Below are 25,816 nucleotides of genomic sequence, written 5' to 3' on the forward strand. Positions count from 1 at the left end.
GGATTAATCAGTAATGTGCCGTTAAATGTGTTTTAGTTTGCTGGTTTGTTGATTATCCAAATTACTGACTCATTATCTTTGAACAGATCAGTGTTTAAATGAAATTATCTTCACCTCTGTTGTATCATGATGTAGACAGAAATTTTTGTAAAACGGAAGTGACAATGTTTTATTCAGTTTCAATACAGACATTTAGACATTCTAAAAAAAATACAGTGAATGGCAGTAATGTATGATGCTTTGGACATTGAAATGTAAAACATACTAACGGGGACAGTGATCTTGCTCCTCTACATTTCAAAAATAGTTTACTCCACATTTTACACATATTATGACGTAACATCTGAACTTAAAATACAAGATTGAAATTAAAGCAGTGATTGCAACCGTTTGTTGTGCAGAGAAAAGTCTGTTTAGGAGAAAAGTACAAAAAAAATTGACTTTTGTAGAAAACTTACGTGGTCCCTCTCCATTATCTCACTGCCTCTCTGATTTGTCAGTCTTTGGAGGACTGACCTGCCTACCTCTAAAGTGAACTAGCTCCACCTTCACCAGCAACAGCCATTGCTGCTGACATTGGCACATTAAAGATCTAAAATGTATAATTTATACTGTATAGTGACAAGGACCATTTTACTACAGAACCAGCACTCTTACTGATGTAGATTTTGCTGATCATGCTGTGCTGAAATGGAAGACTTTTACTCCGTTGTCCTGGTGCTGAAATATACACAAATGTGTACGGTAATAAAAACAAATTAAAAATAACAAAAACCTTTACAGGCTAAAGTGACAAGCGAAATAATCTGTAGAGGTTAAGGACCTTCTACAGTCTGGAGAGGTTTGATCACAAACGGCCTCTGGGGAAGGCACTGTTCCCTCTAAACTGCGCGCGTGCGCAATTGCGCACTGCTGACACGGTCTCCGCGCACAGAAAAGAAAAATCAAACCTAAATTGTAAATAAAATAAACACGTAACAATTCATTCTGTGCTATTTTTCAGTGTGAGTCAGTGAGTGACCGGTGACTGGCTGCTGCAGCCAATGATGTGATTCACATACGTATTTACCATAGACTGTATATAATGGTATTTACGCAGCTAATCAACGTCAGGCGTCCTTACGTGTAGCCACCGTTGTTCTCATAGATATGAATGAGTAGATAGGACACGCCCCTTTGAGCTGCGTGCTACAGCGAGGCTAAGCTAGTGGGGGCAAAGTTTCAGTGCATTCCATTGATGTACACAGCGAGAAAACGAAAACAACAAGTATGCCGGCTCACTGGGCTGCATACAATTACACACTGCGTCGTACGATTGAGGCAAGGAAACTTGGAATGACTTTTCATAGGTAAGAATAGTTTTTGGCTCTTTTTTCATTATGAAATCTTGTTGAGAGCTTCCAGTCTATGAGAGCTAACTAGTTAGCCACTAGCAAAACACTAAGGCGAGCTAGCAGCTTGACAAGCAAATACCAGACGATTAATAGTAGCTGTAGTATAGTTGTACGAGCAGTAGTAGTAATACTAAAAGTACAAGCAGCAGTAGTAGTATAAACAGCTGTTAGAGTTGTAGAAGTAGTATCAGCATTTGTAATAGTATTACAAGTTGTAGTAGCAGTGCCAGTATCAGCAGCAGTAGTGAGTACTACCACTACTACTAGTAGTAGTCACATTGCTATTACTACCACCAATACTACCAATAGTAGTTATAAAGCCTAACTCATGTATATCCTGATTACCATCTATGTTCTTCCTCCAAACCCATTTTATGATTGGGATTACAGGCAGTTCTTTAGGACTGCTCTCAAATAATTGAAATGTTACTAAACAAGGTTATACTTATCAAATTAAATAGCTCTGGTCTCCAGTATATTGACGAATTCCGTTCTTTGTACTTAATTTATTAGCATGATTTTAATATGTTGTGTACAGACTTAATTACTTCTCTGTCTACTTTTCTTACTCCATGTAGGTTTCCCAGAGACTATGGGTTGAGGAGGAATTGGAAGTTTGTCGGCTTAGACCTGGTGTCATTCCATCAGTGTTAAACTTCCCGGCTCATCTTGGAAGAGTACGTGCCAGAAAGACCACGACCAAACAGCCTTGAGATCTTAGGCAGCGTCTCCCTCAGGTGGGTGTCGACAGTGTTCACAGTCAGGTCTGTGGTCATCCCGTCAAAAAACAAAACAGAAAAAAATCTAGATTATAAATCAACATGTAACCAATGCACTCTGTGTATAACGCCATAGTATAGGATGTAGTTCAGAAAATGTCAAAGTATAGTATGCTTTACTCAAGAATAACATAGTATGGCCTGTAGTTCATAGTACAGCATGTTGGCAAGAAAAAAAAACAGATTATTATGTGGTTAAAAAAGCGCAAAATGATAGGATGTTGCCTAAAATTGTCATGTATATGTGGTTCAAAAAATGTCATAGTGCAGTATATTGTCAAAATAGTATGTAATTCAAGAAAACATCAGAGTATAATATGTCATCTAAAAAATGCCATAGAATAATAATTTCATTGCACAAGTAAAAGTATAGTAACTTTTAAAACTGTTCGAATTCTTATATGTTGCTAAGAAAAAACCAAAAAAACAAAAACCAAAAAAAGTCACAGTAATATGTCAATTAAAAAAGCCTATAGTATAGCGTGTCGCCCAACAAACATCATAGTATAGCATGTCGCTCTAAAAACGTCACAGTATAGCCTTTAGTCCACAGCTGTCAGTAGGTGAGGAGCAACACAAAAACAGTCCAAACGCTGGTTTCCAGAGGGTTAGAGAAGAATTTATTTGAAAAAGTAAGTTTACAACAACACAACATGTGAGGGGGTTAAAAACAAATGGATGTTAGTAAAATAAATATAAATCAACAGAACTAAAAGTGAACTTCATGTTGACATTGATGGACATTCCAACCAGGAACAAAGTAAAAGATAATCAATACGAAAAAAAAACTCTTCCTGTTCACCTCTTAAAACCCCAAAACACACCGCAGTAGCACCCTAAACTAAAACTACCAATGGGTTCCCTGTTTTCCTTTCTGAACAATTCAAAGGTCCCTCTCTATCTCCCCACACATCCACCAACCACTGGAACACATCTCCAAAGTTCTGCCGGGCCAGCTCATCTTCCCCTCAGAAGAAGTGCTGCCACCTGCCAGATGAAGGAGCCTTTTGAGAGGCAGCTGGCATCGTGATTGGACTGTACTTTGGTCTGTTCTAATCCAGCTTCAGCTCCAGAGACGGCAGGCGGGACGAGTCAACGGAGGCCTGGTGGACGAAGGCATGCAGCTGAGTACAATCCAGAAAACAACAGAGGAGGAGTGCAGCGACCCAGGGCCAGAACAACCAGAGTATCATGGTATGTCTCTTAGAAAACATCATAGTATAGCCTTTGGTATGAAAAAACGTCATCATATACATCGTATATTGTACAAATAACAAGTCAAAGGAAAGAGACATACACTGTAGAATTGTAGTAATCGTGGGCTGACTGATTTACTGATTATCAGTATTTTATTTTTTACTGATTTACGGTAATAAATACATTTAAAAATGGTGCTACTTTGGCTCTGAACCTTTATCTACCTGTGGTCGCTCTGTCTTCTGGAGTGATTTGATTGGTTATACGTCACGAATAAAACTCCTTTAACTTAACATCTGTAAACAAAACAAAAACGTATCAACAAAGTTTTCTGTTAGAGTTTGTGTTCTTCTAAGTTTAACTCAAGATTTTAAATACTTTCATTTACTGCAAATGAATATCTATTCCAAATGTCTCACTAATAATCATTATCAGCCTTACAAACCCACAAAACACCCCTCTATACTCCACCACACTTAGTACAGTCTGGTTCCCCCTTCTATAAATCTGCTTGGAATCTTCCACTTCCTGTTTGTCAAAGTGGCCTTCTACCTGGACAGGTTTTGTTGGAGCTCATGCAACAAACATTTCGGGTAACTGCACTTTAATATGGATGGATGACACTGAATTAGAGTCTGTATTAATGAGACTGAGTTAAGATGTGTAGCTCTGTCATTAAATAGTAAATTATTTCTCAGAATTCACAGAGAAAAGTCTGAAATGTTTGCTAGGTTAGCATCCCACATGTTCTTTGGCTCAGCTAAAGCTAAATCTTACCAACTTCTGGATCTCTTGAGTTGCTTGTTGTTAAATTATCTTGCTAGAGGTGCTGAAGCTCAGAAAGTCTGAGATGTTTGTTCAAAATAAGCTCATTCTCAAGTCTTATCTGAACTGTCCTCTTTTGTTTGAACTTTCCCTAAACTTAGGAGTTAATGACAGAGCAGCACATCCAGACTCAGTCTCATTTATGTAGAGATTAAACTTCAGTGTCGTTCATTGATGTTAAAGTGCAGTTTTTCAAATGTTTGTTGCACATGCTCCCGACCAAACCAGTCCAGGTGGAAGAAGATGTGAAGAGAAAGATCCAGAGGATGAATATCACACATTTACGCTGGAAATAAATGTCCTTTAATTAGACATTGTCATGCAAAAGTTGGATTTCCCTTCAATGATGTTCAAATCTTTGTTGAGTGTTTTGTTGATGTTGGTTTCTAAATGTTTTTTGACACTCGGCCCCAAAGATTAAAACCTTTTACGGCTCAAAAGCTGCAACAATTCACACATTATCAACTATCTTTCTGACTAAACTAAGATAAAAAGTGAAAAACTGCCTGATTCCTGCATCATGAATGTAAATCTTTTTGGTTTTTATGACCGTAAACTGAATATATTTGGGCTTGACATTTTATAAACCAATACAAGAAATGAATTACTGGAGAAAACGACAGATTAATGGACAAAGAAAATGTGTTTTCTAACATATATGGCTGAATTACTCCAAAATTACAAGATACATATAATTTTAATTCAATTTTATTCATATAATGCCAAATACATGTCAAATTGTCTCAAGATGCTTTATATTTATATTTTTTTTGTCATATTTAAAATATGACAAAGTAAGAAATTTAAACCTCTTGACTAATCCAATTTATTATGTAGTTTTTAAGAGACTAATTGACAATTAAAATAAGTTTCTCCACTAAAACTAATAAACATGAGGTCAAATAGAAGGAACAGTTTTAAATACTGCAGTCCCACGATGACAAGAATAAAGTTTCTCAACAAAAACTACATCTGCTGGTGGATTCCATTAAAGTCCTAATAAATTGTAATAAAGTGTGATACTAAAGGTTTGTGGTGCTAAAAATGTCAAAGTAAAGATATGAAGTTGAACATCTGGATGGAGGTTGATAAAAGTTGACCTTCCTTCATTTCTCTGGAGTCGACTCCATGGATTTTATGGATGTTGGTTAAAGACCTGCTCTTCTAGTGGTCTTCCTTCTAGTCGCTGTAAAAAGTCAGTCCATCCTGGCCGACTTCAACACCTCTTCATGACAACTTGTGCCTCCGACCTCATGGAACCTCAAGAAACTCGGGAAACCTGTGGAGACTCGAAGAACTCGTGGAGACTCGAAGAACTCGTCGGGCGGGGGAAGGTGTGGTGGGTGGTGGGGGGAGGTGGGGGAGTAGAGGGGGGAGGCCGCCACCCACCTCCCCGCCTACTCTCCGCCCTGACTCCACCCAGACTCCGCCTTAGCTCCACCCATGTGGTGACTTGAGAAACTACGATGCCAAAGGGACGACGAATTTATTTCTTTTTATCTGATCTGTAGCTCAGTGAGTTAAGGATTTGCCTATGGAGCTGCAGGTCGCTGGTTCAAGACCAGACACTTCTTAAATTTTCTCAAAATTCTGACAAAGACGAACAAAGAAAAGTGCCAGTGGTGGGTCTTGAACCTGCGACCCTCCGCTTGGGAGTCCTCTTCTTATCCCCCTGAGCTACTCGCTCAGATACTAATTCTTCTTTTTTTTGCGCATTTATCATCTATTTTTTGTTATTTTCGAGTTTTTTTTTAACTCGAGTCTCGACTCGACCGTTTTTCTCAGGAGGTTGGACTTCAGCGTTTGTGCTGGAGGGTTGAACCCTCAGTTCCAAGACTTTCCAAAGCCTCCACACCTCCCGAGTCCTCAGGACCTGAGCTTTCACACAGTCTGAGGGCTGAAATTTTCTAACTCCCACAGTAGTTCTCTGTTAGATTGAACTTTCAGACAGTCCAAGGACTGATATCTTCTAAGTTCCTGAGTAGTTCTCTGTTAGTTTGAACCTTCAGACAGTCTGAGGACTGAAATTTTAGAAGTTTCTTAGTACTTCACTTCTAGTTTGAACTTTCTGGTTAACAGAAGCCTTAAAACTTGTGACCATGAGTCTTGATTTCACATTTAGATCATACATCTGAGTTCTTCTCAGACCTTCACCTGTGGGTTTTTTAGAAATCCTCAACAAACTTTGATTCTCTTCACTGAACAGTAAAGTTTGTGGAGATCAGAAGGTCACATTAGTTTGATAAATGCCTTCAATTACTAGTAGACTTTATCTGGAAAGCAGTTTTCTGAAATGAGTTCTTAGTAAATCTATCCACAATCAAACCAAGAGAACATAGAAAGAGGAAATGTTTGAAGAAACAACTTGATGTTTTCATTTCAGACTAGAAAACACTTTAAGATCTTTATCTGTTTTTGCTCTTTTTGATCGTTTTATTCTCTCTTCTGTTTTTGATCTTCTAAAGTCTAACTGGTGTCTTTTCAAATGTTTTGTCTTTAGTTTGATTCTTCTTAAATGTTTAGTTTTGCTCTTTTCTCACCTTTTATTCTTGTCTAATGTCTGATTTGATTTCCAAATGTTTTGTCTTTTTAATGTTTGTTTTTTCAAATGTTTTATCGGCTTGTTTGAATTTTTTTTCTTTCCCAATATTTAATTTTTCGATTAAATCTTGAAGGTTTTTCTTTTTAAATGTTTTACCACCTTTTAATGTTTAATTTTCTTTTTAAATGCTTCATTGTATTTTCTGTTTAATTCCTATTTGAAGTTTTATTGTCTTTAAGATGTAATTTTCTAATTAAACATTTAATTTTTTAATTAAATGTTTTGTCTTTTTAAACGTTTAATAATCTAATTAAATGTTTTGTATTTTTTTAAATGTTTAATATTCTTCTTGTTTAATTGTATTTTTTGAATGTTTAATTATCCAAAATATTTTATCTGTAATTTTGACTGTAATTTTAATATAGTTAAACATTAAATACAATTAAATTCTATTAAACAGACAAAATATTGAATTAGATAATTAAACAAGATACAATACATGTAACTATGAAATTAAACAAAATTTTTCAAATACAAATATTCAAAATTACAGATAAAATATTTTGGATAATTAAACATTCAAAAATTACTTTTTAATAATAAACCTTTTTCTAAGTTTTATTGTATTAATTTTTTTCCCCTTTGATTTAATTGCTTTTTGTTATGTAGTTTGTTTCTTTGATCTTCTTTTTCTGTCAAGATTTTAACCCCAACCTTAAAAATAAACCCTTAAATCACAATGAAAATACTTCTGTTGTCACAATCATGATTTAGTCAATTATTCAGTTTATCAATTCAACTTTATTTGTTTAGCACCTTTTACATAGATGACAAAACTAAACAAGCAAAGTGAAAAAAAACTATGCTAAAACTATGATTAAAACTCAAAAACATTTAAAAAAAAAAAAAAAAAAATTTAACATGGTAATAAAATATGTTGTGTCCAGGGGATGGAGTGAGTTTATTGAAGTCTTCTTGGGCTCACATGGGAAATCATTTAATATATAAACTTGACATTCAGTCTAAGGAAACTGCAGAGTGACAGAAGAACCAACATCTCCTGTTTTCTCCTTTAATGAGTCGACTCTTCTTGTGCTTTCAGACCAAAGAACTACAGACTCTTCACAACCTGCTCAAACTCTTGGTACAGGACCTCACCACACGGGTCAAGAAGGTTTCCATCTCATTTCTACTCTGAAGCTCACCTTCTCCTGCTCAAACTGCTGACAAATGTTTCTGCTGCTCTAAAGTCTCGTCTCCAGAACTTCCTAAAAACTCTCAAAGTCTCTTCTGCTGCAGGTTGCTTTGTAGAACTGTTCCAGAAAACCTCACTAAACCACATGGAGGGGCCTCAAGATAGTCGTCCAAATGAAACCATACAAAAACCAAACTAGTACAACCCAAACGCTAAAGTCTCCTGCAGCCTACCAGAGAACCTCTGAGAACAGAGAATCAGGACAGGAACTCTTACCTTCTGGACAACCAACGTTGGTTCTCAAACAAGAATACAGAATGTGTCTGACCAAAAACCTCTGAAGACTCACTACAGCCAAGATAAAGACACAACTCAGCTGCACCAAATCCACTAATTACTGCACACATTAGCACCATGTGCTAACTGTGGCTAAAGAACCACATTTACCAAGACAACTATCCAGTACAAAGCCTTAAAACACACCAAGAAACACATTAAAGACAATTTTACTGCTGGAAGCTGCAAGCCAACACCTAAAGACCAAACTAAAGCAATGGAGCCAAACCCGGTTCTGTGGTGAAGAGAAGCAGAGGAAATGTTTGTCTGCAGCTAAATAAAGCAGGAAGACACTGAGCTGCTCAGGTGTTCCTGATAACACCAAGCAGCCACCTGGACAGCCAATAGGAACACAGCTTACTGGAAGTCCAGAGGGCTGGCTTAGTGAAGGAAGTTTAGTTTAAAGTTGCAGCAGAAAGTTAATAAAGAAAGTTGAAAACCACCTTCTGATACCTGAAATCTCTGAGTTTTCACACAAAGAACACCTGAACATGTCAAACTGGTTTCATAGTAGAACCATCATTGTAAAAACGTCATAGTATGGTGTGTTGCTCAAAAAACATTAGGACCCGGCTGTCAGGGGACAAACATGTAAGAAACATGAGAACAGAGAGAACCCAACCAGTAGGTCACAGTTTATCACCCCCCAGTCATCTCCTGAAGTCCATATGGTGAGAGACATCAGTATCTGGTTGTTCATTTACCAGAGGATGCTTATAATCACGCTGATGTGGTCTGTACTCTACAGTATTTTAGTGACTCAATAAATGCCTAAGTTGTTTTTTTTAAATGCTTTTTAGTTTTTAATAAACATTTAACAGCCTATATGTAATCAATAAATGGCCTTTGCCTATCTTAAGAAAAACTCACTCAGAACTCTGATATGTTAACAGTACTAAATAAATCAATAAATACATGCATACACACATAAATAAGTTAATACATTAACTGTGTTAAGATTTAGATTTTTAAAAAAGTTGTTTATGTTTTTGCAGAATCCAGTATTACTCACTGGTTGGTCATTACATTTTATTAGTTTGATTTCACTGTTTAAAATGATGCCACCTCTTTTCAGACAGAACCTGTGATAATAAAACAATACAAAATTTTTAGTTCCGTGTTAATAAAGCACTTAAAGCTTTAAGTATGGCTAAATGCTTTTTTCAAAATTAAATATATCACTCCTTAGGTGGTAGTGGCCCCAAGTTCAGTAAAGTTGGAAAGATATTCACAGATTCAGACTTCCAGCATCAATAACTCATTAGATATAGGTTGTCAAAACATAAACGGTGCCTCTTTCCCGTTGTTGCAAGACAGACAATGTGCTACAAGCCCAGTTTTATCAAAAGTAGCTGTCTTTCAAGCTACAGGAATAACATTGGTCTCTATGGAGTGAACAGGGTCCGTCTGCAATTTGCAAAACCGCTGCAACAGTAAAGAGAGACAAATATTCAATAACTTCACTCTTATACATTGTAGTGTCACTAAAATCACTGCAGCCTTCAACTGGCTCCTGTTGACAAAGTGTTTTAACAGAAATGTAAATGCTGTAATTTGATTCTTTTAATGAACCATGTAACTTGAATGGATGTGATGCTGGTGTGACCACAGTGCACACGTCTGATGTTGTTCACAGTGGTCCAAGGGACGCTCAGGGAGTTTGTGTTTGCTCAGACTCAGGAAAAATTACAGGGAACATTGGTGGAAGGGTAACGTCCAAGAAACCACTTTTTCAGACAGAACAAAGAAGGCTGAAGGATGTTGGAAAACAGTCCTGCAATGCAAGAATCAAAGTTTAAAATGTTTATCACAGACAACTTGTGAGAAGAAGAGATGTAGAGAAGTACATGGTTGGGGCTATTTTTCTTAGTGGTGTTGGGGAAATTGGAAGTGATGGAATCGTGAAAGCTAAAAAGTACAGACATTTTGATTAAAAATCATACCAGATGGTTAATTTTTCAGTGTGACAAGATCCAAAATGCGCTGCTGATGCAGTGGGAACACATTTGGAGAAGAAAAAGGTTGAAAAAACTGGCAGCAATGGACTATGTGTTCATCTGGACATCAAAGAACTACTCTGAGAAGTGCAGAAGGAAGCTTGGTATACTATACCACAAAAAGACAGGCACAAAGAGAGTTCAAGACTTGCTCGGTGTAAAGAGAGGTCACTAAAGACTGACATTAGCCTGTAGAAGGGATTATGCACAGATTTTTTTTTTTGTTTTAAATACTGTGGATACTGTAGATATGCTTTTTTGACCTTCACTAAAACAGCAAACCTAATGTTGGGCAAAGACTTGCACAGTACTGTACATTTCATCTATCTCAAACAGGAATTTAATTGATCTACAGATCAGATGTAGATTTACATGCATGTACAGTGATGAGTCCAGATTTACCCTGTTCCACAGTGATGGGCGCACCAGGGTAAGAAGAGAGGCAGATGAAGTGATGCACTCATCGCAAATGCCTACAAGTCTGTGGGGATTAGGATTATAATCTGGGCTTGGTCAGGTTCAGCAATGTTATGTTCTCAAAGAATGAGGTCAGCTGACTACCCGAATATACTGCAAGACCAGGTCTTTCTTCCCTGATGGCCTGGGCATGTTCCGAGATGACAATGCCAGGATTCATGGGGCTCATATTGTCAATGAGTGGTTCAGGGAGCATGAGACATCATTTTCACACATGGATTGGCCTCCAGTGTCCAGACCTCAGCCCCACTGAGAATCTTTGAGAAACATTTTTGGAGTCCGAATCCTCAGCTTTTTCAAGTTAAGGACCAACCAATACAGTTCACAACAACAGTTTGACAAAATCGTCCTCACACACATCTCCAAGACAACTGATGAGGACCAGGAGATGTGGCTGAAGGTCCTAAGGAAGGCCGTTAAATGGGCCTTAAATTAAGGCGTTTCATTAAACAGATACTTTCAGAGTCAAAATGAAGACAAACTGAATTTGTTTCATGAGTTCAAACAAAATGAACTGTTTTCAGCAGTTTAATGTTTAGGCTCCAAGGGGAAATGAACAGTTAAAACTTCAGTGGGTTTGACATTAAGATAAAATGGCAAAAACAACACATGTACACTGACCTAATGTCCAGCTGGACAGAAGTGAAATGTACACTAATAACTCAGTCCAGGTATTACAGTGGTGAACACGGGTAAGCCTGCGTATAAAAATAGTGTCTCTTCAACAACGTGGTATAACAAGAAGACCCAGAGATTCAACATTTACACATCATTTTACATTAACATTTGTTCACTGATTAAAATCAACTGTCCTCTCATTATTACAGGTGAGAACAGGACCTGTTACAACCATACTATTAAAATGTCAATACTTCTTTTAACATTGTTTCATCTGAGCCTTTTAAACCATGTTCCCCTTACAAAATATTTTAAATTAACACATTATTAGAACCTAAAAAAATTCAAAGATCCATTCAAAGTTTCTCTTAACACATCCAGCAAGAGCTGGATTCAACATGCAGAACTGACTTTCCTAAATAAAAAGTATTGCATTTCTCTACAAGCTTGCATGTTCAGTACTTAAAGGCCTAGTCCACCAAGTGGCCTCGAGTACCGTTAATACCAGCAAGACTAAAAGCATCACTTGTAGCACCAATAAACACTGAAACATGGCTCCATCACTGCACACCAGGTGAGAACACCTGTATGTGTTCGAATACTGCAGAACCCAACGCTCGGCAACAGAAACTACCTCAGCTTAAAAGCACAAGGGAGGTGCAGTGGTTCTGGTTACAATCTGAACCTGAGCCGGCACGGTCTGTTCCACATGGTGTGCTCGCTAGAGGAGCTGACCACCCTGCTGGCAGGCATAGGCCGGGCAACGCTAGAGAACAGCCGCGAGTTGATGCTGACGTGAGGCATCTCCTTCTTCAGTGAGGGCAGCTGGCTGTCCTGTACGAGGCCAAACACGTCCAGCAGGCCCAGCGCAGGGAACAGTTTACCCAGGTCGCTGGAAATACAACGCCAGTTTGATTTAGACTTAACTGTCACAGGGTCCGTCTAAATACCTATATGTGCTGTATTAGCAAGTACTCAAGTGCATATTAACTTACGTGAGAGCAGCAAGGTGAATGTGATAGCAGCGACTCAGGGACAGATGCCGCAGACACTGGAGTTGTTTGAGGACAGGGAAGACGTCGGCCATCAGCAGAGTGCTGTCACTGTAACACAGAGGAGCCAGAATTCAGACAGGAGGACGCACAGACTTTTTCAAAGCTCAAGTCACTGGTTTCTGTGGCCATTTAGGGGCAGAGAAACAATCAGAACATATGTGTGACGTAGTATCCATTTATCCCTAACATTAAGCTCATCTCATTTCACTATTCTGAGCCTCATCTCATCTGTCCTCCTGCCCGTCACCCGGAAATCGATCTTAGCGCACCATGTGCAGAATGTCGGAATTTCTAAAATAAGCCTCAAGAAGAAAAGGAAGCTGCTGGAGGAGCTGTGAGTCATAATGCATCGGTCAGTCTTGCTTTATCCTTTGCTCAAGTCTTTCTGGCAACAGTAACATGTACAAGAGGTACACCCCAGCTGGAATACACTAACTATGACAGGGGCAGTAATGACAAAAAGTAAATATATACAGCATTTGTTTATCAGTTATTGATGATCAGAAATCATAGCAGCATAAAATGTGGCCATTTAATATAGATGTACCCACAAACAAAATGACCTTGCGCTGAGCACAGGCGTGTGTTATGCTTGTGTACATTATGTACAGATACCGAATCATGTGACCTAAATATGTAGCGGGCGGCGGGAACTGATGGGACTCAGAAACGTCATCACAATTTAATTGTTCCCTGTATGATTTCCGATGGATATGTCTCGATAAGTCGGCAACGGTTGATTTGTCGTAGGATCGCAATCGTGTGATTGTCAGCAGGCAGCTGATGTAGCGTTCACTTGTCATAGTTACAGTGACGCCGTGCTGCTATCTCACAATGATACAGAAATCTTTAACAAATCCGTGGATCCAGACTATAAGCCACATCAAAAATCTAATCAGGTGGTTCTTGTGTCATTTCTGACCTGAAAATTTCATCCAAATCCGTTGGTCCATTTTTGTTGCTAACAGACAGACAGACGGACAAATGTATGCCGATCGTCACATAACTCGGCCACCTTCCTTGGCGGAGTAATCATAATATATGTTTCTCATTATATGCATAGTAATGTTTTCTGTGTGACTGTTTTACACTTTACAGCACGTGTGTTAAAGAACAAAGACATTGCAATGCATCCATTCGTTCTCGTTAGATTTTACCACATTGTGAATTAAATGAGTAAATATATACTGTAAAGTGTCATGTACTCAAGTCTGTTCTTATGTCAGAAATCATAAAATACAGCAGGAGGCTGTAACAAAACAGATGATGCAGCTGTGCCACATCTCATATTTATTTGACGCCATTTCAAAACAATGTCTCCAAGTGAAGGAAGTCTCATTTTCTGAAACACCTGCTGCCTCAACTCCTCTCGCATGTCTGTTCCTCACCTCCTCCACTCACTAATGTGTTCATAAAAAGTCATTTCATATTTGTCACAGTTAAAAGCTTACTGAAAGACAAGTAAGCTGAGCTGTTGATTGTGATGTGCACACTGGAATAACCCTGACTCTTTCACTTGTATTTATACAAACCAAATTTACAACAGCAAATGCATTTTGAATGCCATTGTGACTAAATTACATTATCATCAAAATGAGAAAATACTATGGATTCTAAAATGTTCATCACCTACATATTCAATCTTGAACTGATTTCAGAAACATTAAACTTTTTATGCATATATTTAGGCACTGGCAATTGTTAAGATTAAAGAAAGATTGTTTAATATAGATAAAGTCCACAGTGATTTCAGACGTGTATATTTACATAATCATTAATAAGAACCACCATCCTTCGCTAACCTTAACTAAGGTGACTGTTGCCTGAACATAACCACAGGCAGGACTCAGTGTGGTGGATCTAGGAATCCAGGTAATTGTTGATCTGATCAGGAAGTTTCAGTCACACACTTTTGTGAGCTTTTAATTCTAAAAAGGTCGGTCAAACATTTCACGTACTCAGTGTTCCCCAAAAATTGCTCTTGCTTACATGGAGCTGTAGTACACGAATAATTAAAACGCAACGTAAGTAATAAAATCTTACCTCAAGTCTAGAGTTTCAATCTGGGGGCATCTCTCCACCAGCACCTTCACATCTGTAAAATGAGACATGATTCTGTCATCTCAGATAAGTCCATCTGTAACAAGGTAAACAGAGGACGTTTATGCTGAATCACACAGATCCTAAAAATCCCAAAGATTACTTAAATTGGCTGCTTGCTGACTTTGGGAGACAAAATTTAATCACGTATACCCTGATGTACACAAAAGCATAAAGCCGTGTGAATATATTATTACGGTCCCTTGTAGAAGCACACATGGACAGCTGCACAAGCCAGGGATGAGTAGTTGATGCCATTATACTGCTTTCTAGTCTGCTTGGAGGACTCTGTTCCAGGTCATATCTATGTATTCCGTACATGCACACCACTGCACTTGGAGTGTTGCTGTTGCAAAGACAAATTTAGGATTGGCACGCATGCATTATTTATTGCAGCAAGATGATTCAAAGTCTCATCTCACCACTCTAAAAGTCATGTAAACATTCACCATTTCATTTAGCATTTACTTTTATCCAAAAAGACTGAGGGCAGATACAATCTTGGTAGGCGGGGCACCACTAAGGACCTTGCCCAAGGATCCTCATTGGACAACTGCACCTTGACTGGGATTTGAACCACAAATCTCCTGTGCCAAAGTCAGGGGTGTTAATCACTAGATAAGATGTTAGAAATCCAACAGTCTTAACACAGCTGCAACACATCAATCACTGCTACTGGGTTTTAAAAAATTAAGTTGTATAAGTACAAAACTTGTATAAGTACTGTGAGTGCAAGCTTTACTGAACAAGCTACCTACATCCATACAGCTGCACTGCTTAAGACGTGGACAGCAGATGTCACTAGCTGACTATTACTGACTTAAAAGGAGGTATTTTCCACCATCATTTTGAGAACTTGTTGTAGCCAGTACTGATAATAGAACCAATTAGGTTCATCTCTAAAACTGAAATTTGTAAAAAGCAAAATAAATCTACATATTTAGATTGAAAAGTTGTTTGTATTTACCCATTTACTTTACTTTCCTGGCATGTACTCAAGCTCCAAACCTTTTACATAAAACTGGCCGACAGCCTCAAATCATCAGTTATCTGTTCCTGTGTCCAACGTTAGTAATGACAGTAACTACCGAGAGGCTCACAATTATTTTTGAACTACAAGAATTTTATTGACAATTTGCAACTTGTAGCTTACAGAAATATAGCATCTTCTGACGGGCCACAACCAAATATAAAAGATTTTTAAACTGCTGCTAGTGTTTTCAAGCAGACATGAAAAAATATTTAAGAGTTAAGAAAATAAATTTTGTACATTTTAAAGCCTTTTATGTCAGTCATTAATAGATCGTGGAAACAGGAAAACTGCAACATGAAGATACCGATGTGTAAGAACACAATACTCACAGCCACTCATCGTTCTCAGGTTGCAGCTACTAACAGTATAAAATGATAAGGCTAGCTTTATCAATCGCTAAATTATGTTAAAAATCGTAGTATTTGTGTCTTTTAGCCCAACAAAAGCTCAGCACACTTCAACTTCACTGTCAGACTACAAAATATGTCAAACTTCAACCTTGGAACTGGACCAACTGGTTGATCATATAATTGATTATAGTTGTGTTAATAACACTGTGGCTACTGACATTAGCCATCAGGAGCCCTGCTGGTTTCACCAGCATTGAATTCTGGCTTCCACAAGACATTAAGTACTTTGTTACTTATTTAAAATTGAAACTAGACTAAACTAGTGTAAGATATCTGTACAGAAAAAACACGTAAAGTCGAATTAGACAGACGCACAGTTAATGTACAAACTATGGGTTGTTGAGGGACATTGTGCACAAAGGACGGTAAGCATGAATAGAATTCGGACTATTTGGGTTAACTGTTCCTACATCTCTCACTTACCATCCAGTGTGAGGCTCTCTCTGTAGCCGCTGAGGTTGAGGTGCGTAACACTGGGACTAAGATTATTTACAACACTCTTCACATGATCATTGTTAAAGCTGCACCATGATATGTTCAGCTGCTCTATACTGCAAGACAGAGCAGAAACACAGCATGAGTAAACTGCATACATGAAAGCTGAGTAAAAACAGTGCTTATAAACTGGACAACGGTGGTCTGTAAAGATGAAATGAACTGAGCAGCTGACCTGGAGCAGGATTTCAGCATGTCAGCCACAACTGGAGCAGAGAAGGCAGAACAGCCACTCAGGTTGAGCTGCAGCAGGTTGGGGTTTTTGGCCAGAGAGCTGAAAGAGCAAGAGACCAAAAAAACAAAACATGAAATATCAAACTGAATCAGTTACAGAGAAGACTGTGGTTGAACAGCTGCACTCACACCGACAACAGCAGCAAACATGCTAACCTTTGCTTATGGGCTCACTAAACAGACTAAATCAAAGATAAACATGAAACAGATATTATTTGCAGGTCAGTTATTAACACCATTCTGCAGATTTATAGAACAGCTTGTAACAATAATGAAGAAGACATGAGGTGATAGAAGGAGCAGAATGTCTGCCACGTGTGATGAGGCTGAGCAGGGCATCTTTCTCCATCCAAAGTTTACCAGATAATGTTGTCTGACAGGTGCAGACCCTCCAGGCTCAGATACTGCAGCAGTCTGCAGTGACAGATGATGCTCTCCAGGGCAGTAGTAGGGATGATGGAGCTGGACAGATCCATCTGAACTATCTGCAGAGGGCTGGACAAAGACAGACAGTACCTTCAAGTATTGAGTTTCCTTTTTTTGTACCTGTCTGGTGTTTTTAACAGTTTTTTAGTTTATACAAATGAATTGAGCTTCATTGCCCAAAGGAATGAGATCAGGCTTTGATACACATAAAACATACATAAAATACTAGCTGGTTGGACATATTAATTGGTTGGGTCTCTTCTTTGGATTTTCAGACAATAAGAAAAATATCAAATATCACAAACCTTATGGAAACATTTGAAAAAGTTTAACAGTGCAAAATGAAACCTGGACCCAGCGTCAGCATCTGCTGGACTTACTCTGTGGCCGTGAAGTGAAGCTCTTCCACAAAGGTGCGAGGGCAGCGCAGCCTGCGGACTCCAGTCTTCAGCACCTGCTGCAGAGCTGGGCCCATGTGGGTCAACCCCTCCAGATCCACGCTGTACCACAGAGACTCATCAAACCTGGACAGACACACAGGCAGCTAGATGCAGTCAGACACCACAGTGAGTTTGTTGTAAATGACCTAAACAGTCCAATTCAGCCTTTGATCCTGTTCTGTTACCAAAATTAATGTGTAGCATAATAACTGCCAGTACAATTATGAAGTTGTTGTTTTTTTAGCAATCGAACCTTATTTACACTTCTAACCGTTTCTTCGTATCGGTTTTAGTACAACCTAAATCGTCTTGCATATATCGGCAAATATAATCTTTTCAGCCTGCCTCTTTGCAGTCCCACTGTTATTTTCTACAACATGCCATGCAGACATAAAAAAATCCAATCAGAACCCAATTTCTGTCTATACATGCCAAGAAAATGTCTTCTGAAGCGGATGTTAACAATCATTATGTCTGAACAACCTACAGAACAGGGATACAAATATGAGAATAAGTGCCATATATGAACTAGGAGTTAGCCTTAGATCAAAAATCCTGGAAGCCTTGTGTGTGTGTGTGTGTGTGTGTGTGTATAAAGAGGGAAAATATAAAAAATACACTGGTAAAATACAGCTTCCAGTTGGCGTAGTAGTATTTTAGTAACCACCAAATGGAATATTAGGCTCCTAACCTACAGTGAGCTGGTACTGTACATATTATTGTTATTATTATTATTATTATTATGCATATGCTTAGTGCTACTGTGAAAGATGTTACTGCTGTAAAAATGGACATTTGTCCTGGCGTGGGGAGCAATTATCTAATTTAAGAACCACTACTCTAAAATATGTTTAGTAGGTTTTTGGATTTAGCTGTACACTAGTCTTTCATTTTATACTCTATAGAAAATTAAAGTGACAGAGTAAAGCTGCATGCAAATATCACAACAGCGTGACGCTAGTGTGAAGGAGGAAAATTTCACTCCTGTGTCACTGTGAAAAATCACTGCTACTGGAGACTCACACCAAGCGATGCCAGCGTTTGCAAACTACAGATATTCTGAGGAGGTCCTGCAGATGGAGGCAGGAGAAGATCCTGAGAAGTAGCTCATCTGGTAGGCTGTCCCATAATATCCCTGCAGAGAGAAACATGTATGATAGTTTATCATAGCTGAAAACACACTGGATTGCTTCAGAGAGTTCAGAGAGGTTCTCTACCTGCCGGGGGTTCCTTCCTCCTCCTCGATCTCCTGGCCAGGACAAACTGGTTGTCATCATTCTCTTTTCCCTTGGTGATGAGCCGCTGGTGCTTGTGTGGTGGTGACCACTGCTGGATGAGCTCTGTTGGAGTGCACTCGGTGTCCAGACCCTCACTGAGGAAGGCTCTGGACTTGCGTTTGTTGGTCCTGTTGTACTGAGACAACATGGAGCCCTGAAGACTCAGGCAGGGCAGATCCTGCAGTGGCATGCTGGGTGAAAAGAGAAGCTAATCACATTGTAATATCCAGAATGCAGGCACGATTAAAAAAAGGCCTTGTCCCGTTCTTTCATGTGAACATCTCAGAGAAAGACTGCTCAGTGATCGAGCCTCCTCTACAGAAGCCCCTCTGTCTGCCCGCCATATTGATGCAGTTATCAGCGACGTGACCGCGCAAATTCTAACTGCAAAGAAAATCTAAATACTCTGTCACTACTGTTTTAAGAGATACACGGGTGCATCGTTACATTGGCTTTTCGTTCACACATGTCGTAGATAGTTTACAGTTAACAGCAGTAAGGAAGCCCTGATAGACATGGACGGAGGCCTAGCTAAGAGGAAAGCGCGGTATCGATTATTATTCGTTGCGGTTTTATACTGAAACTGCTCAAAATGGCGCTTTACAAAACAAACAAGTCAACAGTAAATTAACAAGTTTATACTGATATAAAAGCGTAATGTTAGGTCGTGAAAAGGAGCACGACAGGAGAAGGCTGCTCAAGCTAACTGAGGTGACTAAAGTTATGTTGGTGTTGGCTTATTTTCACACGGACGACACGTTGGAAGTAAAGCTGCTGTGCCGCTGGTGCAGATATTTACATGAACAGAGTGCAGAAACATTCACATACCTGTCGTTTGGCATCTCCTCTGGTTCAGGGCAAACAGTGTGATAGTACACATGCAGCAGCAACAACCTGATCCACCGCTGCTCTCCCACCGAGACTCTTTAAACTCACCGCCAGCAGCACGGCGCCCTGTTTTCACTGCGTCACTGATGTGTCATTACGCAGAACGTCTTGCGTCATACGTTTCAACGTGCGGTCCATGTGACATTCCAGACCTACTCTTTTTTTCTTTTCTTTTTTTTTGCCTTTTGCACAGTCAGCGTGCATAGAGTAAGTCTTCAAGTTTTGATAAAGCCAACAGCCAAACATTACAGCAACTATTTTCTCATCAAAAGAAAATATAATATACAGTACAGATATGAGTACACTCCTCTGCAACATCACTCAAAATGATTGTATCAGCTCAACAGACTGTATAATAAAGTTATTAGACAGTTTATGATCAGCTCTTAATATGCATTATTTCCAACTTGAATAGAAGGGTCATTCCAGAATTGGAGGACATTTTACATCCCTCCCATCAAATTTCAAATAATCCATGTACAAAATACTAAAACATGCAGTTGTTGATGCAAATTCATTTGTTCTGAGACCAAATCTTTAAAAAAAAAAAACTAGGAGAAAAGAATGTTTGAAAATTTGTTTTTAAAATACCAAAAAAGTCTGGAGTTCCCCTTAAAATGCCATTTTTCTCTTGTCCCACCCCCCCGATGACCGAATTGAATCTCAAATAAAACAGTTAAAATGTAATTTAAATCTCCTTTTTTTGGTATTATTTTTTTCATTGATGTCTCTTGAGATTGTGGAAACATTTTTTTTTAATCAACATAGCATTTTATTTAATAATTATTATGCATGGAACGTGTCCCACGACATAACCTTTTTAGCTGGTAGAAGAAGAAGAAAACAGTAAATGACATGGTATGCTGGAATTGACATCATCCAACAGTTTTCCAAAAGAATGGGTAGAGCAAAACTATGTCCTCTCTTGTATTTTTCATATTTTCATAACATTGTCAGCCTTGATTGAATGTCTCATGCAACCCTGTTATGCATATTATCAGAACAAGACGAATTCTTTTTACTTTTTTCCATCAGTCAGTTTGTCCTCTTGGTCAGCAGTAACAGCTAGCTAAATATCTAGCTTCTACTCCTGAGAAAAACCCAACATTAGCATGGATTAGCAACCCTGATACTGTGATTAGAGTAGGGTTAGCAAACAACAAATAAAACATGGAATAAAAATGGTACCATTAATGTTCAAGCCGAGCCTATCAAGCCTTTGATAGTTTATTACCTATTATTGATGAATATGTAGCAGAAAATTATAAAAGAGAAGGTTTATTTTTCAAAAATTTTGAAGCCCATAGGTCCTCCAATTCTGGAATGACCCAGAAGTGTTTTTCTTCTTGTAAGCTATCAAAAACAAATTCTTTAGAAAGATTATATTGAAAAAATATGCCCTAAAACAGAAACTCCAAACGTTAAAAAAACTGTGATCATTCAAAGAATACTGGGTTCCTCTGTGATTTCTGCTTAGCTTAACTGTAGAACATGGTTATAAAATGAGCTTTGAACACCAGAGTCTTCTCAGTTTGGAACCTATGGGTTGTTTCTATCTGTATGCCTGCATCAATCATTGAAATGTCTGATTGTGACAAAGATGGAAGGGGATAAAATAATATCAGTGACCCTCAAAAAGTCTTTCAAAACACGGCTGCAGTGGTAATCAGGAGGTACAGAAGGAGCCAAAGTACCACTAATCAGAGCCACAGTCGTTGTCCTTGTAAAATGATAGCAGAGGCAGTGCACTGCTTGCACAATCTAGCTCTGAAAAACAGACAGGCAAGTGCTTCAGACTTACCACAGAGGTCAATTCTAAATCACCAATTTATCAATGTCAATGTGTGAATGTCAATCTCTATGGACAGCATCCAAGAAAAACAACAACAACATGTGCTTGCTCTTCAGCTTAAAACTGCAAGATCAAAATGCAAGACTGTTAAATATTGGGAGCACATTCTTTGGTCGGATTAGACCAAGATAAATTTGTGCATTTCAGATGGCATCCCGTATGTTTATCATGAACCTCTCCATTACTACCATTGTACTGTCAGGACAGTCAAGCACAGAGGTGGTAGATAATATGTGGCTGCATGTGCAAAAGGTGTCAGGAAATGGCATTTATTGATGGCATCATGAATGTTTGAGATACACCATAATACTGTCTGACAAGATGACTCCCAGTCTGCAGAAGCTCCAGTGATGAGGGATATTCCAGCATGGTAACCATTCAAAGAAAACTGCTAAAATGGTACAAGACTTTAATGTTGAAGAAAAAAAAATGAAAACTATGATGACTTGAATCCAGTACAAACACCTTTGCAGTATTTTAACGAGAAAGGCAGAGCAACATAACCCCTTCAGCAAAGAGCAGCTGAAGAACAAGTTATGTCTGAACAATGGTAAAACATCGGTCTAGAAATGTGGACAACACCGGTATGTTAATTATTGATCACAAAAATGAAAACAAAAGTTATTGGTGCTTCACTTTTATAACTGATTGAGCCTGTATGACAAGTTGTACCACAGAAATACTGGCAGATTCTGAATCATATCAAATTAATTTCATGCTTTAATATTTGATAATTTTTTGAGATGTTGTCATCCAACCATAGCCTCACATTTAATTGTGCAAAAAAACATGCTGAAAGTGGGTTGATTTTAGGCCAATTTTTTTTTTTTAAATCTCTGAAAGGATCTGACAAATAAAATTTCACTGAAAGCATTTTACATTTTTCTAGTTTGTGTTTATGATTCATGGATGGTCGAGTAGAAGGACCATGATGACCTGAAATGAAATGGCCCAGTAGTGAACTCTGTTTTAGGGCTACACACACACACACACACACACACACACACACACACACACACACACACACACACACACACACAGAACTAGAGTGACATCAAGTAGCTCCCATTTTTCTTCCAGAATTTTATTGGAATAATTTTTCTATGTTACATTAAAAGCTTGTTATACCCTTATTATACATGTTAAATATGTGAGTTCTTATACATTTCTACATGCCGTCTTGACCTGCATATGGAAATGGTAAGAGTGAGTGAACAAAAAAATGATTATATGGCCGACAGTGATTTGCTGCCCTGCCTTACCACCCTGCAAAATCTCTCCTGCCATATCTTTGCCACAGCATGTAACATTTTCCAGATTTGGCATTGGTTATAGAGTGGAAATAATCAAGCCTTAGATGTCTCACTCAAGCCACCAGCTGCTACATACGAATCTAACCACAGCAGGATGACTGAAACATGACTCATTCTTACCAGATAGAGAGAGATAGAAGATTGAGATAACTAGCATCTGGAGTAGCGCTTTAGAGACATATAATACTGTATGTGGCTATATTTTTTTTTATACTCTCTATATTCAGGGCTGTACTCACAAAGGGACGTCTCTTAAAGGGAGTCCTCCTATGGAGCTATGGAGGCACTTATTTAGGAGCAACTCCTGGGTTAGGAGAAAGGACGAGTTGACCATTGTTGCTATAAAAGACATCATGTGTTATCAATTAAATTACACACTATGTCTGCAGAGATTGGTTAATAAGTGACCAATCTGTGCCAGTAAATTTGTATTCATTAACACACATATAAGCGACAGACAAAATATGCTACAAATATAGGTGATATTTTTCATCTGAGAGATAAAATCTTTATAACTCAGCATACAGTATAAACTTAAATAGAAATCCAGTGGTGGGTAGTTCAGCTGGCGTTTTTGTACAGTTAAAAAACAGTAAGAATTGAAGACTGAAGATCTTATTGATTTGGTTAATAATTTTTGACATATAAAGTCCCTGTGCACAATTTGATAAATTAAAGTGCGTTGTTTGCCACAATTGTGCAATTCCATAACTAGATTTGAGATATGGGTGTGTGTTTCTATTGTAATATGGACTGGTTTCATTAACAGACTGGTTTGAGAAGGCAGTTTTTTGTCATTTATATGACGATAGTCACTTGATATTGCTTCTGCAGTTCCTCTAGGTAGTGTGCCGGCCACTAATTCATTGTCTTTACATGTGCTCCCTCTACAAAACGTTTCAGTGAGACTGCAGATGAGACAATTGTCTATCCATATCTGTATGTTTTCCCAGTTTGCCCAAATTTAAGGTTATTAAAAGATATTTTCAAAACTTAAACAAAATGGTACATGCTATGCAAAAATCTAAATGAACATGTGCATGCCTGCTAACCCTCAGGGAGAGTTCCTTCAAAATGCACACAGCACATTTGGTCTGCTTTCAAGGGATGTTTTTAGAGATGATTAACTGACTGTCTCTTCAGTCATTTATTATACTGTAGTCCTGTTAAGGTGCCTGAGGCAGGATGTAAAAGTGGTGCATTCAAGCTTCAGAGACAACGCAAAACTGTATAAAGCAGAACATGTGGTATTTCCTGGTACAGTTGTTAACAAAGGTTTACATACACTTGTTAAGACCATGTATATCATGGTGGTCTTGATCTATCACTGAAAACCAGTCATGCTTTTTGGTTCTTTTATAGATTTAATATTGGACTTGCATTATCAGTTTGATGAAAAAGAAAGTTGGGTTAATTAAATTTTCTTAGTGGCATGGCCTCTTCACTTCTTGTGAGTGATTACAAGTGAATACAGCTGTTGATGTCTCTGAGTCGATTTAAACAGGGCCCTTTTGATGCACTGACTGAGCCACAAACGTTACAATGGGAAATTTTAAGGAGACCAGCAAAAATATTAAAAAAGCAAATCATTGACTTGAACAAGTCAAAAAAAAGTCACTTGGAGTGATTTAAAGCAGCTACAGATCTCAAAATCAAATGTGCAAACAGTTGTAAGTATAAAGTGCATGGCACTGTTTTGTCACTGCCGTGGTCAGGAAGAAAACATAAACTATGACCTGCTGCTGAGAGACAATTGATCAGGATGATCAAGAGTCAACCAAGAATCACCAAAAAGCTGCTCTGCAATGGAGAGGCTGCTGGAACACAGGTGTCACCATGAGCCAAGAGGCTGCTGTACAAGAAGGAGGCCTTTCATTAGAAGGGAAACCTTAAAGCTGGACTGAAATTTGCTGCTGATCACATAGACAAAGAAAATGCCTTCTGGAGGAAAATTCTTTGGTCAGATGAACAAAGATTTAGTTATTTGGCCACAATGACCAGAAATACGCTTGGAGGAAAAGAAGGTGAGGTCTTCAACCCCAAGAACACCAAACCTACTGTCAAGCATGGTGGTGGTAGCATTATGTTCTGGGGCTGCTTTGTTACCAGTTGAACAGGTGCTTTTCACAAAGTAAAGAGAATAATGAAGAAGGATGATTACCTTCACATTCTTCAGGAAAATTTATCATCATCAGCCAGAAGGTTGGATCTTGGACGCAGTTTGGTTTTCCAACAAGACTGTGACTCCAAGCACACTAAATCAGGCTAGAATTGAGGTTTTAGACTGGTCTCCCCAAAGTCCTGTCTTAAACTCCATCAAGTACAGTGCTGTAAAAAAGTATTGCCTGATATGTCCTTGATGTATCCAGTGCAGTTTTCAGTGTATCAATGGGACAGCTGTCATTGGGTTACTAAATAATAGATTTCTTAAGCAAATTGTGATGTTACTAGGGGTGTTGCTTTTACTAACTCAGACTACAGTTTTTAATCCTTAATAATGTGCAACAGTTCATAATAGCTAATATTGAAGAAATTTATATTTATGTTCATATGTACGTATATGGGTTTGTTTGTTTTTTTGTTTTTTACCAAGATATCTGGCAAAACAGGAAAAAAGTATGTGAATCATTATAGTCCCAGCACTAGCAATAGATGGTCTCAATAATATTTATTCAATTACTACTTCATGATGATGTTTCAAGCATAAACACTTGTTTTCAGACAAAGGGATTTTCCTCTGGCTCTGATGTAGTTTACAAATGTGCTGATTTATTCATTTAAATAGCCAACAAATCTTCAGCTGTGCAGAGGACTGTGGGTCAGAATGGCCAGAAAAGCACTGCAAACTGCAGAATGAGACCAGATGTAGTGGGACATTGTGGAATTTCTGCTACTCTGCATGTGATTTACGATGTACTACGACATATAAAATC

The 25,816-nt window shown here is 38.3% G+C and overlaps 1 protein-coding gene across 1 annotated transcript; it reads right to left on the bottom strand.

The window, feature by feature from the left end:
• Nucleotides 1-10,578: 10,578 nt before the first annotated feature.
• skp2 (S-phase kinase-associated protein 2, E3 ubiquitin protein ligase) lies at nt 10,579-19,813 on the bottom strand. Its single transcript, XM_023278530.2, has 10 exons — nt 19,659-19,813; nt 18,771-19,021; nt 18,577-18,688; nt 17,494-17,637; nt 17,048-17,182; nt 16,629-16,727; nt 16,382-16,509; nt 14,459-14,510; nt 12,356-12,463; nt 10,579-12,252 (listed from the first exon to the last, which is right to left on the bottom strand). Exons 1-10 carry the CDS (start codon nt 19,670-19,672, stop codon nt 12,033-12,035), a joined length of 1,263 nt encoding a protein of 420 aa, XP_023134298.2. The 5' UTR covers nt 19,673-19,813; the 3' UTR covers nt 10,579-12,032.
• Nucleotides 19,814-25,816: the final 6,003 nt, after the last annotated feature.

Source organism: Amphiprion ocellaris, chromosome 17 (genome assembly GCF_022539595.1).
Source record: "Amphiprion ocellaris isolate individual 3 ecotype Okinawa chromosome 17, ASM2253959v1, whole genome shotgun sequence".
Taxonomy (NCBI): Eukaryota; Metazoa; Chordata; class Actinopteri; family Pomacentridae; genus Amphiprion; species Amphiprion ocellaris.